Source organism: Tauraco erythrolophus, chromosome 3 (genome assembly GCF_009769465.1).
Source record: "Tauraco erythrolophus isolate bTauEry1 chromosome 3, bTauEry1.pri, whole genome shotgun sequence".
Classification (NCBI taxonomy): Eukaryota; Metazoa; Chordata; class Aves; order Musophagiformes; family Musophagidae; genus Tauraco; species Tauraco erythrolophus.
The window spans coordinates 182835-201505 of NC_141467.1; the positions used below are offsets into that span (position 1 = coordinate 182835).

The 18671-nt window shown below is 38.7% G+C and overlaps 1 protein-coding gene across 3 annotated transcripts in view; it reads left to right on the forward strand.

The window, feature by feature from the left end:
* CDKAL1 (CDKAL1 threonylcarbamoyladenosine tRNA methylthiotransferase) overlaps positions 1-18671 on the forward strand; it is a 337692-nt gene that overhangs the window by 140303 nt on the left and 178718 nt on the right. For all 3 annotated transcript variants that reach the window (XM_086608947.1, XM_086608948.1, XM_086608949.1), the window contains exon 8: positions 3373-3476. In XM_086608947.1, coding sequence (XP_086465073.1) covers positions 3373-3476 — 104 coding nt within the window. The remainder of the gene's footprint in view (positions 1-3372; positions 3477-18671) is intronic.

The window sequence follows — 18671 nt, forward strand, 5'->3', positions numbered from 1 at the left end:
CAAAATGTGGATGACGTTCAGCTTGGTAACAAGTTCAAAAAGTTTTTAATTAACCACATGGTAGTAATTTATCTGTGGATAATATTTTTCCTTGCTGTGAAATAGTTCTGTGTATTGGGCACGGAGCTGATTAAAGGTTAATAATTCAAAGCAAAAGGTTAATAATTCAAAATACCTTGATCAGTTTAGTATGTTGGAAAAACAAGGAATGAGTGTGGTTTTTTTTGTTCTGCAATCACTACAAAATTTGTCCAAAACATGTTGATAATTACGAACATAAGGACCGTTAATATTTGTTTCTATAAATGTCTGTAGTTTCTTTGTGCAAAAAAGCTTTGACCTGTAATACAAACGAACATTTACAAATGAACTTTCAATTCTTGCAGAAGGCTTCCAGTTTCACAGAAGGCAAAATACGCTTTTGCAACTACAACCATGTCGGCTTCTTAGTCCTGTGTGTTTGAGCTTTTGCTGTGAAAAAGGTGGATTTTTATGGAGAGCTTTACCGGCTGGGCTGGTTTTAGAGGATCCACTTGCTGGTCAATGCCATTTAGTAAGAGGCAGCGCTCTGATTCTCAGGGTTCCCAACAGCCTTTTTCCACTTGATTGTCTGTGGTCTGAGTATGTGGCAGCACGACTGTATGAATAATTTGTTATGCTGGAAACTTGGAGTAGAGGCTGGCTTACTAGAGAAAAAAAAGCTACAGATACTTTAATATGCTTATGGTTTTGTTTAAATGTGTGTTTTCCAGAATAGATAATTCTCAAATCTGGGAAAAGTGGTTAGTTCAGCATTTTTACAAGTATTTGAAATCTACATCCTTTCGTTAGTAAGATGTAGCCCAAAAGATTATTTTTTCCCCCCGAAGTTGAAATTAATACATATGGTACAAATAGGATTTAAAAGTTTTGTGGTTTTTGCTTTTCTTTCTACAGTTGATCCTTTGCTATGTTACATCGAAGAAGTACCTCCCCCCCCCCCCCCCATTTAGGAATTTCACAATATTTGTATTTTATAGTGGGAATAAGCTGATTAATGTAGCAAAACTTGAAAAAAAATATCTGCCTCCAAATCCCAGCTTTGAGCTCCTAACCCAAAATAGATCAACAAACCACCTGAAGTTGTACTTAAAGACCATAGTAATAAAGCTCTTAGAAGCAATCCCACATAATACTGTGAATATTTGGAGAATAATTTCCCCTCTTGCTGCATGTTTCCATTCTCTCTTTGTGACCAAGTTTATTGCAGTACCAGAGAGAACTTGCTGGTATGATATTTTTTTCAGGTAGCCCAGGACTTATTTTAAAGAGTATTTGCCCAGAAAGAAACTCTGAAGAGGCAGGAGAAACTAGTTTACTAGAAACTACACCTTGTAGGAAAGGAACATTGAATGAAGGTATGAAACTTATCCTCAAGGTTTGGAGATGAATATTTCCAGTATTTAATACTGTCGCTTAGTGCTCTTACTACTTGGTGCTCTCGCTGTAGGGCTTTTCAAATACTCCTGGCCGATACAGAGCAAAATACATCGTGAGAAACGTATATGATTTATGCATAAATTATAAGGAGAAGAGAGGAAGAGGTAACACGCTGGTTTTTGGAAATATACTATACAGGGACTTCTGTGATACCGAAACAGAAAAATTCTGTGTAAATAGCATTAATAATCCTTTTTACTGTACATCGGGACAAGTTTAGATTTTGGCTCTATTTAGATCCATTACACAGGAATAAATTTAGAATTATGTTTTAAATAACTTACTAAAATTATTGTTTCTGTCAGTCTTGTAATGAAGTGACACATCTTGAAGAAAGTCTACAAAAAGCGTTGTTTTCATGCAAGGTTACAGTTCAAGATGACAAAGAATTGGTAGTAAACTTCATTGAAACTCAGACTTTTACACTCAGTTAAACAGCATCTTTCAGTTTTCTGATCTAGAATGGATGCTAAAATCTGATGTTTGGGTCTGACAGGCAGGAAAAAAACAATACATAGATCAGATGATATGAAATTCACAGCATCCAGTCTATCAGAATCGGGAACCATCTAGATGTCTTCTGGCAGAGAGTAAGATGCAGTTAATGGAGAAGGTGATGTGCAGGGGCAGGAGGGCAGCTGAGAAAGCGTTCCGTGCGGGGTTCCGCACCTCCTGGTCCACTGCTCGTGCCGACATGGTGTTGCTGAAGTGCGAGGGGAATCTTTGTGAAGGAAAACCTGCAGAGTTCCCGAAGCAGTAACTACCGAGTCAGGGAGCTGTTAGACATCATCACGAAAGACAAGAGATATCCAAGTATGAAACACAGTCTGGTAGTTGGTGACTTTTTCAGGAGGCACCTGGTGGTGTCTTTGCCTTTTCATTGCCGTTTTGAACATTCCGTAGTAATGCTCCTGCAGTTGGAGCGTCAGCCTTTTCTGGCCCCCACATGCTCTGTTATATTGCTGCTGTGAAAATGGACAGAACTGAAGATGTTCTAGTAACCATGAACAAGGGTAATGTTTATAATTGGATTTTTTGGCTTTATGGGTTTTTTAGCAGTTTAAATGCTTTCACCTATAAAAAGCTGTAGGGCGATATCAGCTTTAAAAAGGGAGGAAAGGGAAAAATAGTGCAACAAACTCCTTTTAATGTTCTGCTTATTACATTCGTGGTGCTACCAGGATCCAAAGGGTTGTCCAAGAAAAACATGCAACAAATGGTAGTTCTTGTTTGTTTGTTTTCATCTTTCTCTCACTTTGAATTAGCCTGCCATCACTACATTGTCAGGTAAATTAAAAATATTTGCATTGTTCTGTCGTTTTCTCTTGGGAGTTTTTCATTAGCTCCCCAATCTTTTGTGTCAAGCTGTCTTTCTAGGTGGTGATTCTCTCTTCGTTATGGTATTTGCTTTGTTTGCACGAGCCAAAAGACAGAAGGAAAAATTAATGCTAATGTGTTTTCAAGAATATACACTATGGTTAAAATCTACTTTTAGTCTTTCGGGACTCTCTTCCTCTATTACCTTGTTCAGGCTGGAGTTTTTATGTAATAGTATGGTTAGAAGACTGGAGAATCATCTTTAGTAATGAACAATTATTAACCCTATTAGAGCTTTCTGAAAAGATGTAAATTCTCACTCTTGGATTTTCTATGTGCTTTCCACTGATTGCTTTTTCAACCTTTTATAGAGATGTGAAAGATAAGTTTAAAAAGGTAGGAGGACAAAACGCTTTTCAAACCAGTTTTGTTACTTTATTGATTTTAAAACAGAATGCTACTATTTTCTGGTTGTAAGTGTAAAAACTTATTTTTTCCAGATGTGCTTAATAAATATAGCTGTGCATGTAAAAGGCTTTCTTGGCTAGAAACTGAGTATTTTCATTTTCTAAACAGATGTCTCAATGCATGTACCTACTGCAAAACTAAGCATGCCAGAGGAGATCTAGCAAGTTATCCAATTGAAGAACTAGTGGACAGAGCCAAACAGTCTTTTCAAGGTAAGGGGTGTTATCCCTCCAGTAAAAGTCAATCCCTGAAGTGCACCAGGTCTTATTGTCACACATGTTATCATGATAACAATATGGCTCTGCTGCGGTAGCTGATGTTCTTAATAGTCGTAACCGTGTCCGGTGGTGCCTTTGCAGTCGACATCCAGGCTTTCAGTGTGTTGTGCACGCTGTTTTTGAAACGTGGTCCTACCATACGCGCCTTCAGTTTTGAGTTTAGGCTTGCTCAGATGAAGTTCTGTGCAAGCATTTTGTTGTGATGATGGGGAAACTCTGATATCTGGTCATTTTACTCTGTCTTCTTTCTTAAAGGGCGAGACAGTAACGTTTTTCACTCAATAATAAAAGTAAATTTCATGAACCTCTCTAGGATTCTTAAAACTCTATTTAAGGATACATTGCTTTTTCTGGTAATGGATTTCCTGGAGGAGTTCGGGGATGTTTCTGAGCACCAGACAAAGCCTATCGGCTTTTAAGTTCAATGGAATATTTGTAATGTCACATGGATCCAACCAAACACCAGAAGTTTTTCCTGCAGTGCAGTGCTCTTGCCCAGTGTCTGCCGAAAACTTGTGTGTGTCTGGTAGTTATGATAGCTTGATGGTACCTTAGTATTTATTCTTTATATCTATATTTTCCCCATGTTTCAAAAATACAGATTTCCAAATAATGCAAGTGTTCATTTCTGATGCGATCTGTCAAGGCACAGGTGGGTTTTTTGTGTTTGCGAGCCATGTTGAAGGATTAAATGTGTGTTTGAAAAATACTGAGGTAATCCAGGTGTTGGATCTCCGTCCATCTCCGTATGGAATATTTTGAATCAAAAGTAGCGTAGTAAATACAACATGTGATGTCACATCCTCTGTGCGTGTGCAAACAGCACGTGCACTGGGTTTCACCGACGGCTCTGAGCGTTGCAGCTGTTCGAGCTGAATCTTTGGAGACCTCGTTCTTGAGTGGTCTTAAATCCATCCTTATGTAGGGATCTGTAATGAACTTTATTTAGGGATCCATAGCGAGCTTTATTTAGGTCAGTGATGAACTTCTAGCTGTTTCTCAGTAGTACGCAAAGAACAGTCCTTTTCCTAATTAACGCCCGTGTTTGCAAATTCTAATTTCTGCATTATCTGCACAGAAAATTCTCTCTTAAGATTGTGTTTTTTTCTTTCGTTGCTGTTAAAAGCCAAACTCCCCTCTTTTCTTTCTTGAAGCTTATGTGTAATTGGCACAAGATTTCCCCTGCTGTTTGTGCAGTTAATGCTGTCGTTGCTGTGGATTGGCTGTTGTGATAGACGGGAATCCCGTTATGTCTCGGACCTCTTGTTTTTGTAAGACAAGTTTCTAGAACCTGTATGCATGTTATGTTCAGTAACTGAAATATGAGATTATGGACTTATAAGTACTTATAAATACACTCATCATTTTGATAGGGAAAGCAGTTCAGGAAACATGTTTCTTGCACACAGGTTTTCAGTAGTGCGAGACAGGTGATTTTGTGGTAAGTGGGCACTGTGTGGGAGGAAAACTGCCACGTGGTTATGGTTATGGTTACTGTTATGCAGTAGTTACCAGGCAGTAGTAAATGCCTGGTGATGGCATGACATGTGGGTAGAAAAGGAGCACTACATTCTTTACATTTCATCCAGGTGTAACTCTTGAGTACTTTTGTGTTTTGAATAGCATAAGAATAGTGTTGTTCTGGTAGCACTATATAGGAGTTGTAATGTTCTGAAGAAACTTTGAACAATTCAGCAATGGAATATGACGAAGAGGAGTGAAGGTACGGGTGATACAGTCAGTATTATGGTCTTACTTAGGTTAACTGTTTAAATTTTATTTAAATTTATTGTATGTTTGGGGGGGGGGGGAATCAGACTCATTTGTCCTGTTTAGTTGTGTTTGCATGCCCGAAGCCCATGTTATATTAACATAAAGATGTATTTGCTTGATATAACAAGAAAGAAAACTCTTTGCAAACAATAAATGTGAAATTTTGGAAAGTATTTGAACTGCAAGTATTGTACATTTGGATTGAAAAATCTCCTTTATTATAAATATTGACTCTTTCAAAATAACTTGATTTCTAGTGGAGAAACTTACCCTTAAGCTATTGTCTTGAAATTTCTTGAAGAAACATTATGACGTGTCTCACAGCAGGCATCTCCAGGGAGTTCTCTTCTTATTTGGCCTTATGCTATTGCATTTGTTAGAGGACATAAGGAAACAAGTGAGCACCGAGTTGTAAGATGACAGGCTTTGCCTCCAGCTTCCACATACTTAGGAGCAGGCATGGAATAGTCAGATAATTAGTTGGCAGTGTAGGAGGATTTACTACTGGCAGCTTGCTGCAGCTGGGCTGCAGGAACTTCATCAGTCCAGTGAAAGACTTAATTCAAAGTCATTATTAAAGTTCTTGCTGAGTTACTGAGCCACAATCACTTCTGTTTTCTCAGAGGATGTGTTGCTGAAGGTCTAGTGAAAAAGACAGAGGTACAGATGTGTGATGAAAAGTTTATCCGCTTTGGAATTACTCGTAGGAGAACTGAAGTGTCTTGGAAGAACAGCAGCAAACCAGAATGTGATGATTTTGTATAACTGCACGATCAAGTCATGGAAGACAAGGGAGAGTGGTGTCCTTTGCAGTGGTGTGTGTGTGTCCTCGCAGTACACAACTGGCTAGGCCCCACGGTGGGATGTTTCAGTGGTGGAACACACTGAAAATCCGTTGGACGAGCAGTGTTTAAGGATGGTCTTTACAGGTCCTTAAATCTCAGCACAAGTAAAGGTCTCTCAGATGCTTTATTGGGGTGATCGTGCTCTGACGGGATTGCAGCTGCCATCTAGGAACAGTATTTCTAGCAGCAGTGTGTTGCCAGAACAGGCTTTCGTGTTACGATCATACACTCCCAAGTCTCCTTCCGTCGTTTCCGTACTGCATCCCCTAGGCAGGATGCCTCTGCGTAGGAAGTATTTCCAAGCTGTAGGACATGCCGTGTTACTCAACTGCAGGCCATTTGCAGTAGTGAGTGGAGCAGACTCGGACTGCTGATATGGCGTATAATGGCGTGATATCTGTGCGACAGCAAGGGTGAGGTGGGGCCTGGCAGTCATTGCTGCTCTTGGTGAGTGTCTCCAAGGTGACTTCTGAAGAGTTTTGAAACTCGTAGGCTTTTTAGTCACAGTTTAGCTCTGTGACTTTGTTTAGCTGCTGGTTTTTGAGAGTTTTGCATAATTTCTGTAGGTAAGTGAGTATTTATTTCAGTATATTTTAGGGTCCAGACCTTTATCTTTTTGGTCTATATTACAATTTCGTAAAAAACCAAAATTCAATACTCTTCTGAGAGTGGTAACTAAATGACAGCAGCTGAAAAAGCTGTAATAATTTGCATGCATGTCCAGATAATTTATATAAGCATAAACTTAATTTAAATCAACTGATTAAAAAGAGATGACCGAGCAGATAACAGCCTAAGTCTTGTACTTTTCCAGCCTCTGGAATAAACCGTTTTTCTTTTTTCCTTTTTGTATTTTATCGTAGTATCTTAAATTCAATATAATGTTCACAAAAACTAAGTGTGTTGCAGGTTTCTAGTACATGTTGCTTGCTTTTGTGATGCATTGGGCAAGTGTCAAGGTGTACCGAAGTTTGTTTGCGTACGTTGTACGAGTTTGTCTCCGGTCTGACCTCCATAGTAGTTTTGAAGTTAAAACTGACATCAACTTCAATAATTTACAAAATTTCTTTAACAAAATAATCTGTCTGAAGTTGAAAGTAGACTATTGAAGTTTTTACTTTTTTAACTTTAATGTGGTTTTTTTTCTGTAAATTTCAAATTTTAGTAAGTAGTTTTATCTTTTTTTTTTTTTTTTTTTACTTGAGCAGCCTTGTCAAATCACATTATGTAGCAGACTTCTATAAGCAGCTAGGAAAACAAGAAGTATTGTGAAATATAGTAAAGTGGTCTTTGAGTAGAGAACAAATGTTTACTGTAAGGATGTTTATGCAAGGAGATTTGCTACAGCTGATAGTACAGCACTTTCTTTGTGCTATCAGTTTAGTAGTATGTTGTTTTCAAAATTTGCTGTGTCATGTTCAATGCTGCGTTTTAGGGAATTGCATTTGCAGTTATAAGAGAGCTCTTTGTTTCCTTCCAAAAGCTACTTTATATATAACAATGTGTTCTTGCCCAGTATATGAAGTGGAAGGCTGGGGTAGCTGCCACTGGTGAACAGTGTTCCAAGAAGACGCAGAAGTTAAACAAGCTTGTGCTTTGGATGTTGTGTGGAGTGGTGTCCTGGGATAGCTTGGGCTAAATTGCAAGACTTTAAATGGATTGTTTTGGTTTGTTTTAAATGGGATTGCAGTGGCCATAAAAAGATATATAACTGATAATGCTGCCTGGTGATTTGTAAACCCTATGTGTGGTGAGAGACTTTCTGGGCAAAGATAGTACTTTATATTGCCAACAATTTTTGCTGGTTCAGCAAGCTAAGTTAAAAATAGAAATAGTTTTATGGAATCAGCTGTTATTTCATTCTCGTTTAGAATGAAAATCTTCCACATGTACCAGTACAAAACGGCACTTCTTTAGCATTGCATGCCTGTTGCAGGTGGCAGGAAATATACTGCTATTAAAACATATACTGTATAATTACTGCTGTATTAGCTGATTTTTATGGTTGCAACCAGGGAGCTCGCATGCAAGGCAAGTCCTGTTGGAAAACATTGTTCTCTTATCCTGAAGCTACGTGGAACAATTGCTTCTGGATGAATAATTGCAGCAGCAAAATATAATTAATTTTTATTCCATTATTTGCATGATGGTTCACTGGCATGCATGGTGCTGAATTCCGCATAACGTTTCTGTTGAGGAAATCTTGGACAAAGCGTAGCATTACAAAGCAGAGGAGCTGTCTAAATGCAGGTTCTGAGTCTTGACTTTCATTAGTTGTCTTTAGCAATTATCCTTAATCGCGTAGATTTTGAAGTACTGAGAGTTTAAAGGAGATTAGTGTTCAATGTTTCTCTCTCTGCAAGTATTATTGTAAACAGGTGTCTGTACATAATGGCAAGGATTGATTTTTATATAATGTGACTGGTTTCCAGAGCTTCTCAGATCACTGCTAGCTTTGCTAAGATCTCTGGTTTTATGAGTTCTGATGAGGTAGTGTCAGGACATTCTGCTTTAATAACTGGTGACTGTTCTTTCTGCACCACTACCAGTAACTCTGTATGTTTTCAGAGCAGCTGCTGTTCATGAAAGGACAAATATTAAGTATCAGCAATGTTTTCAGTTTCCTATTAATTGGCGGAAGCAGTACCAAGTTGGGATGCTTAGGCTGTGTCTTCCATTGTCCATATAAGTCCAATCTTGGCAACGTGCAAACTGATACTTGATGTTGATTTTTTTGGCTGTCAGTTAATTTCTGTTGGAGTTACTCTTGAAAATGCTTGGAAACTCCCTGAAACTGAGTCTGCACCGTATGGTTCAAACACATAGTCACAGACTGTGACTGCGTTGTAAGGATGGATTGTGGTCTGCTTTGTGTGGGAAAGAGTGAAGGAAAACTCTCCGTTATATATTGTTAAATACCAAGGAAAACTGAACTGTATCTTGTTAATAGCACACAGCTAATCAATTAGTTGAATTAGATGGCCATGTCTTGAAAGTGCTGTTTTGTTAGGGTTTTTTTAATTCAGTGTTCATTTGGAAAGGTTGGGAAATCTGCTTTGTATAGAACTAAAGTATGTTTGCTTGGTTGTTCTTGGAATAAAAGGGTTTGTTTCCTTTTAATTAAAGGAAATTAAATATTTAGATCAACTTGAATGTTTTGTTTGGTTTTCAGGTTACCCTTTGACTTTCAAAATACAAGTCAACTCGGAAATCAAACATAACATTTGTGAGTGAGGTGATTTTTTTATTTATTAGTATTTTAAGGGAATGGTTTACTGTGGAAAATGTTTACACTGAAACATTTCACTTTCATTCCCTGCAAAATATGTCACCACTTTGAAATTTTGTTAAATTTAAAACATTTTCTTTTCCTTTTAAAGTTTAATTTCAATACAGAAATGATGATTGTTCTCCAAAGGCTGTAAGCTAAACTTTAGCAACTGTCTTTTTCTGTTTAACAAAAACAGCTTTAGAAAAGCAAAATTTCGAGTATTGTTTACTGGTCATTGCCCAGGGCAGCCTAACAAAAAGTTGTGTATAAAATTAAGAAGGTTAAGCGCAAAGCACTTTGTGCTATGTCCTTTATAGCAGAAAGGAAGCAAAGATAAAGCCAGGTTTTACCTGTAAATGCAGGTACATTTCTGCTGCTTTAGCCACGCTAAGGAAAGCTTGGGAGCGAAAAAGCAAATGACAGTGTGCTTTAAACACCCCCAAAAAGGGCTGCAAAAGCCAAACCCGTCTTCTTGTAAGGTGGATGTAATGAAGAAACGTGGACTTTGGTGCTGGTCGGCCGTTTCTCGAGTTCTCCTGTGCTTAAGCCACGCTGCACGTCGCCACAGAAAGACGGCAGAAGGAAAGAACTCGTGTTGAATAGTTGCTACAAAATAATACGTTGAAGGTGCAGCGTCTGTTGGCTTCGCCGTGCTCTCTTCTGGCAGCAGCAGTGGCCGTGTAAGAGAGTGCAGTCCGTGCCCGTTACCCTGGGCTTAAACTGCCGTGGGATGCTTTTCTATCAGAACAGAAAAGTTCTTGAAATGCTGACTTTGGTACAGGAATACGGTGAATTCAACAAGAAAGTTTTGTAGAGAAAGCTGAATGTGCTCCATTTAGCACTGTGTAGTGTAATGCTTGATTCTTCTTTCCAAAATGCTTTGCCTGTGTGTTTTCTGATTTATGGAATCAGAATTTTCTGATGCATAGATTATAACATGTATGAGACAGGAAAGTTTTATATGGAAATCTTTTCTAACAAGCACTTTTTACTGTTAAAAAAACAACCCCAAACCCTATACCGTTTTTCAAACCCTTTCCAATCAAATTTTTTTTGGGAGAGCAGAATTTTCCATATCACAGATAATCTTGGTTCCTACCCAGCTTTGCTATGCATAGTGTTTCCTTGTGTTATTTCAGTTTTTTTATTTTGAAGGGAAGGAGGAGAATGGTGGCAGTGTTTTCCTAAGATAAACCTCTTCTGTCAGCCTTTTTACTGACTTCTAGGAAAAGTAGACTTCATTCTAATGTTGTTCCTGAAGTATAATTCGAAGTTGCATTCCAGGGAGTTTGAGCTGCTGTATTGGAGACACTTTGACAAACAACTTCCCTTGTTCTTCTGAGCATTTTGACTCTAGCGAGAGCTAGGTTTTTGTTGTTGTTATTAAATTTATTAAAATTCTTTCTGTATTGTCTTTTCTGTCTTACGAATGTTTTAAGTTTTTCCTGCTGACTGTGCTAATGCACAGAATATGTAGGCCAAGATAAATATTTTGGTACCAGCCTGTCATTTCTTACAGTTATGTAGGGTAGCGTAATGAATCGTTTTTTCGTGGCCCCATGCAATCTTTTCTAATGATCCTGAAGGAAAAAGGTGTAATTGCATTCCATCAGTAGTGATTAGAAGAAACGTCCGCTGGGTAACGGATATTTAAACACACATAACCAACATCACAGAGCAGAGAGATGTCTGAAAGGATGAAAGGATGGCTTTTCAGTAGTAAGCTACACTATTGTAGATGTTTTCAAGCTTCATTTGAGTAAGAAAATTAGAAGTTTAGTGAGCTTTCCTTTTGGCTCAGAAAGAAATTCCCTATTGTGTTTCGGTATGTGTTTTCTTCCGTGCAGTCAATTTGCCAATATGGTACAGTTGTTTCTGCTGTCTGCAGAGTGTCTGGCTGCATAAAAGTGTCTTTTGCATGATTTTTAATTTTACTTGAGAAATGATGTGGCAATTCAGTTAAATTATTGGTGTCTAGCTTTTTTGCTCACTGTTCTCTCCAGCTTCAGGAGGAGGGGAGGTGGAGAGGGAGGTGCTGGTCTCTTCTCCCTGGAATCCAGTGCCAGGACGTGTGGGAATGGCTCAAGGCTGTGTCTGTCAGGGGAGGTTCGGACTTGACATGAGGAAACATTTCTCTACCGAGAGGATGTTCAGACACTGAAACAGGCTTGCTGGGGAGGTGGTCGATGCCTCATGACAGTCAGCAGTGAAGAGCCATTTAGTAACATGCTTTAACTTTGGGAAAAGATTGGGAGAAAGACAATGCAGTAATATGGAATGGTCATTCATTTGGGGAGGAGCTATCTTGCTAAAACTTGCAAAAATTCCTGTTCCCCTGAAGATTTTCATCAGGAGTAAATGTCTGTATGTGCTGGCTTGTGTTTCTGAAAGTAATTTCTTCTCTGGGGGGAGTATTATAGTAAGTTTGAATAGCTTTAAATGGATTCTTGGATGCTTTGAAGTGTTGCTCATGTCGTGGTTGTCTGTTCCAAAATATAAAGCCCATTAATGCCATAACATGAGACACAATCCATATTTCCTGAAAATCCAGACAATGGTTGGTTTAGAATGCTGTCTTCTCTGTAAGTTGTTATCAGAGGTGCATAGACATTGGCCAGAAGATAACTTGCCAGATGTATTGACACTGTTGCCAAAATTTCTGGTAGCATGAGCAGATTACCTTGTTGTCTCCATCAGACCTAGTCTAGTAATGTTGCTTTTTATGGAGTGTTTCGGGCTGCGCATGAGTTGTTAGAGCCTACAGTGTTGGAGAGAAGATTGTAAAATATATGCAACTGCTTATTTTGCATGCCTGACTAAGACTTCTGCAGACAACAAGACTCCACTAATCGCTTAGCTTTGGCAGTTTAAAGAATCAGAGAAGTCTGTTTAACAAAGGTTGTGTTTTTTTCTTTAACAGAGAAAAAAAAAAGCAAGTTTTGCAAGTTTTGGTCACATTTGCTCTGTATAATTCAGTCTTCTCATTCCTTTTTGTTTTCCTACTCAAATATTTGCACTTGTGCTGTTTAAATCCTTGAGTGACAAAAAAAAAATCCATTGAATTTTGCATTTTTTTAAAAGGTGCATTTAATTTTTGTTTGAAATAAAAGTTTAATATTAAAGAGCCAAAGCAGAGATGTATGCAATGAAAAATACTACTTGATCTTCAGCCTCAGGCTATAGTTTCAGCTGCACTTTAAGCAAACACTGCAACTAAAAGCAGCATTTTTTGTCCTCTACACCCCACCTCCCTTTTTGCCCCATCCTTTCCTCAGGCGACATCCTTTCTTGCTGGGAGTGAGCTCCTCGGATGAAGCAGGCTGGGGACCTGAGCTGGGGTAAAACTCAATGTCGCTCGTTCTGCCCACTTCTCTCCTCCTGACCCTCAGCCAAACCCAGCCCCCCCCCCATTTTAGCTTGGATTGGTTCCCCAGTCTGCTTTACTTCAGGACCGCATGAACTGTTACTTTTTCACTGGGCTTTCTTAACATCCCAAAAATATGTATCCTTTAAAAGTAGCTTATGGATGTTTTAAAACAATTCACTGTTTTTCTCATCAGTTACTGAATTAGATGTCAATCCACTGTGGAGTAAAGCAATATGATCTTTTAGGCCTTTGAAAGTTCTATGAAGTGCTTTTCAAATATCAAAATAATTTGCATTATTCTATACATTTCTGTCATCCTTTTTGAAACGTCCTTCAGAAATACAAAGTTTCTTGTTTCACTATGTATTTTCACTATGTTATTAGGAGGATTTCTAAAAATCAGACTGTTTCAGTGTTTTCATCCAACAAGGGATTGCTGAAGTTGCAGCTAAATTTTCAAGGAAAACAACTGCTGATCTCTAATTGTTAAAAAAAAAAGGAACTTTCAGTTCCTGCTTGGTGCCTGTAAATGTTGTGGTAGAAAACAAAACTGGTTTGTGGAAACAAAATGGAAGTTAAAAACACAGGTCACCTGTGTCTTTCTGAAAACTTCCTGGAAACACAAAGGCGTCGTGTCCACGTTCTCTGTGCCAAGGAGAGCTCCTGCCCCTCGTGTGCGCCACGGCGAGGGGCCGGGTGCCCGGGTGCGAGGTGTTGTGGCAGGGCGGGGAACACACGCTCCAGCCGTGTTGGCCGTCTCGCTGTTTCACGCTGTTGGCAGTTTTACCATTGCAGACAGAGTCTCGAGGTTGCTTTTGGATCGTGTTATTACATGTTGTGTTGCAGGAACGTCAGTTCTTAGAGGAAGTGTCATTACTGCCCGTAGCTCTGTCGTCTTAGACAAAGGGTGGGCATTGAGGCTGCTGTTGCGTTCAACATCTCGCACGTGCGAGTTGGTGGGGAGGTACCGGGGTTTTATTTGAGCTCCTTCTGTGGCCAGTGTACTGCCTTGTGCTTCTTCACTTGGAGCTCATGCTTAGATTGCAGGTGGTAGAGTTTTTACTTCTTTTGGAGTGTTTTCAGCCAGTTTGGTGTCGCTTTCACTTTAGATGTGAATTGTAATGCTGTGACAGTGTAATTCACTGTTCGGTAGACCTGCTGAGGAAAGGGCTAAACCACTTGTATCTATGTTTGGCAATGAAAAAGGTGAAGATTCTTCAGGGTTTTTAATAGAATGTTTGGCTGGCCGGGGGCTTCCTCAGAAGAGCTATTCGATCTGATGTTTGCTTAAAAATGTGTTGGTGTTTTTTTTAAAAAAAATTTATTTTACACCAAAGTAGTGTATATTATATTCTTTCCATGCTTATTCAGTGGAACAGCAGCAGAGGAAAGATGGATAGAATTGCTTGTTTGTTAATTGTGTTTATAAACATCTTTTTATTGTTTGCAATGCAGTGTAAAACACAAGATTTAGTAATGCCACAGCCAGTAGCCCAAAACTCTACCAAACAGATTAAGTTGATTTTGTGTGTATTTAGTGTTGAATCTAAAAGCAATTCAAATTAAAGTACAGTGTATCTTTTTAATTGACCTCATGTTTAGGAAAAAAATTCATATCTTTAACTTTGTTTGAAAACAGAAGTTTGGTTTTATGTGGCTTCTCAGCTGCAGGGGAATTGGAGTTTTTTCATTAGATTTTTTCACTCCTTGTAAATATTTGTTCAGCTATAGGAACTTGTGTGTCTTTGTTGGTAGTTCTTGTTTTGCTCTTGTATTTACTGCTGGTTTTGTAAAATTTGGACTAGAAATATTTTGGAAACATTATCCCAGCCAACCTTGCATACTATGCTGCAGTTGGCTACTTGGAGCTTTCATTGCTCCTGTGAAAATATCACGAGCAATTCCTACTGTAAAACGGATATCGTGAGCAGAATTCCAGTTGTTAATTTAGCAAATCAGATGCACTGTGTTGCACCACCACTTGCCAAGTACAGTGTAGGTCATCAATGCTGTGTCCAAAGGTTATTTATCAGATACAGCAATGATTCATTTTATCATTTGGTAAGTAGTCTCCTCCTGGATAGTTTGGCCTTCCGTAGGAACAAGTGTTATCCTGTGCCACTGAAATGCCTGACTCTCAAGACTACTCAAGAGGATGCCTTCTGCTAACTTTTCTTTCTTTGGTGCGAGGATGTGAAGGAGAGCACTACTTTCTCAGAGAGTAAGTTTTAACAGAACTAGAATCTCCCAGCATGAAGTTTGCACACTACTTTCACGTGTTTCTCTTGGAACTAAATGTGTCACATCATACGTGCCCCACTACGCCTTCCACTGCCAGGGGACTGGTGTGTCAGCTGCTTCTTAAAATGAAGAGTGATGTTAGATATCTCATCCCATGCAAGGTTTCAAGGCATGAAGTGAAACTGGTAAAGGCTAGATTCAGAACAAATTAGAGTAGCATTCTTAATCTCATAACATGATTAAAGCTGAGAAATGTGGGACATAGTGAAAGTTTACGCGTTGGAAGAGATAGGACAGATGCATGGAAGAATAATCCATTTTCTTTAAATAGCAACGAGCCTTACGGGGAGAGTTGCAGTTTGCTGAGTACTCAGCAAGTACTTGATGCTGTCTGTACTTATGCTCTCCATTAAGTGTCCCTTAAGCATCCTTTGGGAGAGGACACTAGGCTGAACTGACTAGTGGTCTTACTCATGGCGATTCTTAAGCTGTATTTCAGCAAATATCTGATTTCCCCCCCTTTTACTTTAGATAAAGAGTGCATTATCCTTTTTGTATTGCTCTCTACCACCTTTTGTAATGAGGGCTCACCTTCTGTGTTTAGATTGGGTTTTGCATTATTGATGCTCCTGTTGGTATGTTGTGCAATACCATTGTGACCCAAGTCCTCGTCATCTCCATATCTAATGCTACTATAAGATTGAAACTTTTGTAATTTGTTTAATAGAAAACTAAGAGCTGAGCTGATCAAGTCTGAGTTAACTTTCTTCCAAAGCCCTTTGAAAGTGCGAAGTGATTAAATGAAAAAGGTGCAGTTAGAGAAACCAGACTTCAACATCAACTATCTCGACTCGCAGCATATGTCAAGTGTAAAGAATCTGTAAGGTATAAAAAGAAATTGTCTAATCTTTCATGCTGTATTTGCTGAAGTCATAGTGAGAGCAAAACTCTGGGTGGTGACAAGCCCAGTTGTGACACTGAGAAAATGCTGACAGAATACTAAATTTGTCTTATGAAAAAATAAATTTACATGCTTGGTCCCAGAGATTTGATTGATCTCTCTCATGGTTAGCTGTTGCCCCTTCTTTTTTATCTTTCCTTGAGTATTTCCTACTATGGTAAGACAAAAGTCAATATGAATTAAATATTTTAAGTCAGCTTTAGACAAAATGCTACAGTGACTGTGATTGCTCGTGAAATAACAGTTCAGCACTAGATAGGGCAGCATGAAAGGAATGTTTTCTTCTGTTGCTGTTCATGGTGTTTAATACAAAGTCAGACTGATCAGTCAACACATTTTTTAAACAAAGTGTGTTATGTAGCTTTTAGCAGCCTTCTGAGGGAGGCGGACCCATTAGAGGCCCTTGTCATTGGCCAAGGCATGGCTGCAGTTTCTCGTGTCCTAAAACCCTCTCATGTGTTGATGATGTTCAAAAAAATTTAATCGTGTTATTAATGTGTTACAGAAGTGGTAATTTAGGTTATAATTTGCACCTGTACGTTTTAGAGGGCTGTAGCCTCTCTATTGTGAATCCAAAGCTAATGGGTTTTAAAACACATGTAAGATCTGTACAACTTGCTGAGTTCAGTGATTAGAGAGATGGTACAAAAACACAGTTCGGTTGTACGTGGAAATAGATGAGGAGTAATCATGTTGAATGATGCAGAAAAACTGTTTCTGCAGTATTGCCCTGGGAAAATGAGAGCTATGATTTGTACAGAAATGTGGGACTCCCAGTGTGCACGCCAGGGTGTCTTGATAGCTTAAATACGTGCCTTTTTAATGCTGCGTGCGTCGTGTTAGAGCACTGAAATCTGAAGTTCAAATGTTGCACACAAGCTAGGTCTGAGGGCTGTCGGTGATGGTTCAGGATATGCCAGCACCTTGAGGAAGATACCTGGCTTCTACCTGTGAAGACTAGTTGTTTCTGTTTTAATTTAGAGTGATTGTATCGTGACCTATTCATGGTTGTTTTCGTGTATGGGCCCAATGCCCCCTAAAAAAAGAGGAAAAATAACACTCTTGTTCCTGGTTTATTTGTAAACCAGGTCAGATACCCTTGATTAGCTCTCAGCTGGAGCATAATTTAAATCCTGACAGATTGAACCTAAACAGCAGGCTTTTTTCAGATCAGCCAAAAGATAGGGAGAGAAAAAGAAAAGCTATTTCCAGTTCACAAGCAGTACAACAGTGCTGAATAAATCTGCAACTGTTAATGAATAGCTATTTCAAATATTTACAGGAGGCAACAGAAAAGAAGATTGGCATCCAAGGCAGCTGTGCCCAGGGAGAGCTATTAAAAATAAACATGATAAATGATATTCAAGTGCTCGTATAGCTGTCAAATATCAGAGGTACTCGAAAGTGGAAAGTGTTTATACTCTATGGCCATGCTGCTAGGCATTCTGGGCAGGGATATTTTTTCCTTAGATTTTTCACAAAACTAACATTTCACAGATCAAAAGGGAAGAGAGGGTCTAATGTAAAATATTCAAGAACCTTGAACTTTTTGCTACATTAGAATACTTAAATGCTTATATGCTTTTAGGTGAAAATAAAGTTGGTTTGTATGTTCAGTTATTTCCACACTGAACTAGTATCTTTAGTCTTGATTCTTAATAACAAAAATGTTATGCAAGTTTATACCTATAAAAAGTATTGGACTTTGTTATGACACTTCAGTCTTCTGTATGAGCAGGTTATAATGATGAAGGTTTATGATGGTTGCATTGGTTTGGTACGAGTTCTGAAGAATTGTGTATACACAGTAAGCTGTGAACTTCACATGCTTCTGAACATGTTTTTTTTTTCAGGTTGTCTGGAAAATATTTTTATATCAGTTTTCAGTTCTGAATTTAATGTAGGTCAGTTGACTGCAAACTTTTTAGCAGAGACATTTGATTTTTTGTACTTCATTATGAAGCTGGTTTCTCAGAAGCTGCTATACTGGTGAATGCCCTGCCTCCCAAAAAAATAAATAATGATGCCTTATGTATTAGAAATAGACCAAGTGCAAAGGACGTGAGGAAAATGACCTTACTTATAGGATGCTATAGTAGAAATTGTGTTTGTTGTGCATGGATATTGATTCCTCCCTCTTCCAATTCTTTTTTTCTCTTTCAAAAATGAATTGGAAAAAATGATGCTCGAATACTAATCCAGCTTGTCTTAGAAATAAGTTCAGGTACTGTGTGTGAAGGGTAAGTGAATGTGGAGTACCTGTAATGAGTGTATTTTCGCCGGAAGGCTGCAGGAGACCCGTGTGTTCGTGTGTAATGCTGCCCAGGTGGGATCAGGAGCAGCATTTGGGTTAAATTTTCCCCCTTCTGGGATTGGAAAAAGGCATTCTTTCTTGACTAGAGTTTTTGAAGGCTTGCTCTGCAGTTAGCTCATGGGCATCTAGTCTGTTTAACCTTCTGTATGTGGTACAAAACCCCACAGCTTTCCAAGTTATGTAAGGAAGGGAATAGGTAGTGGCTGTTTGGAAGGCTTGATAGATGTGTGGATCCAAAGAAAATTTTCTGTATATAAATAAAACATATATGGTTTCTAATCTGTATGAATACTGTGCAGAGCAGGAAAATCCAGTTTCTCCATCTTCATTTTTTTCCAAACCCGTTTTCGATTACTC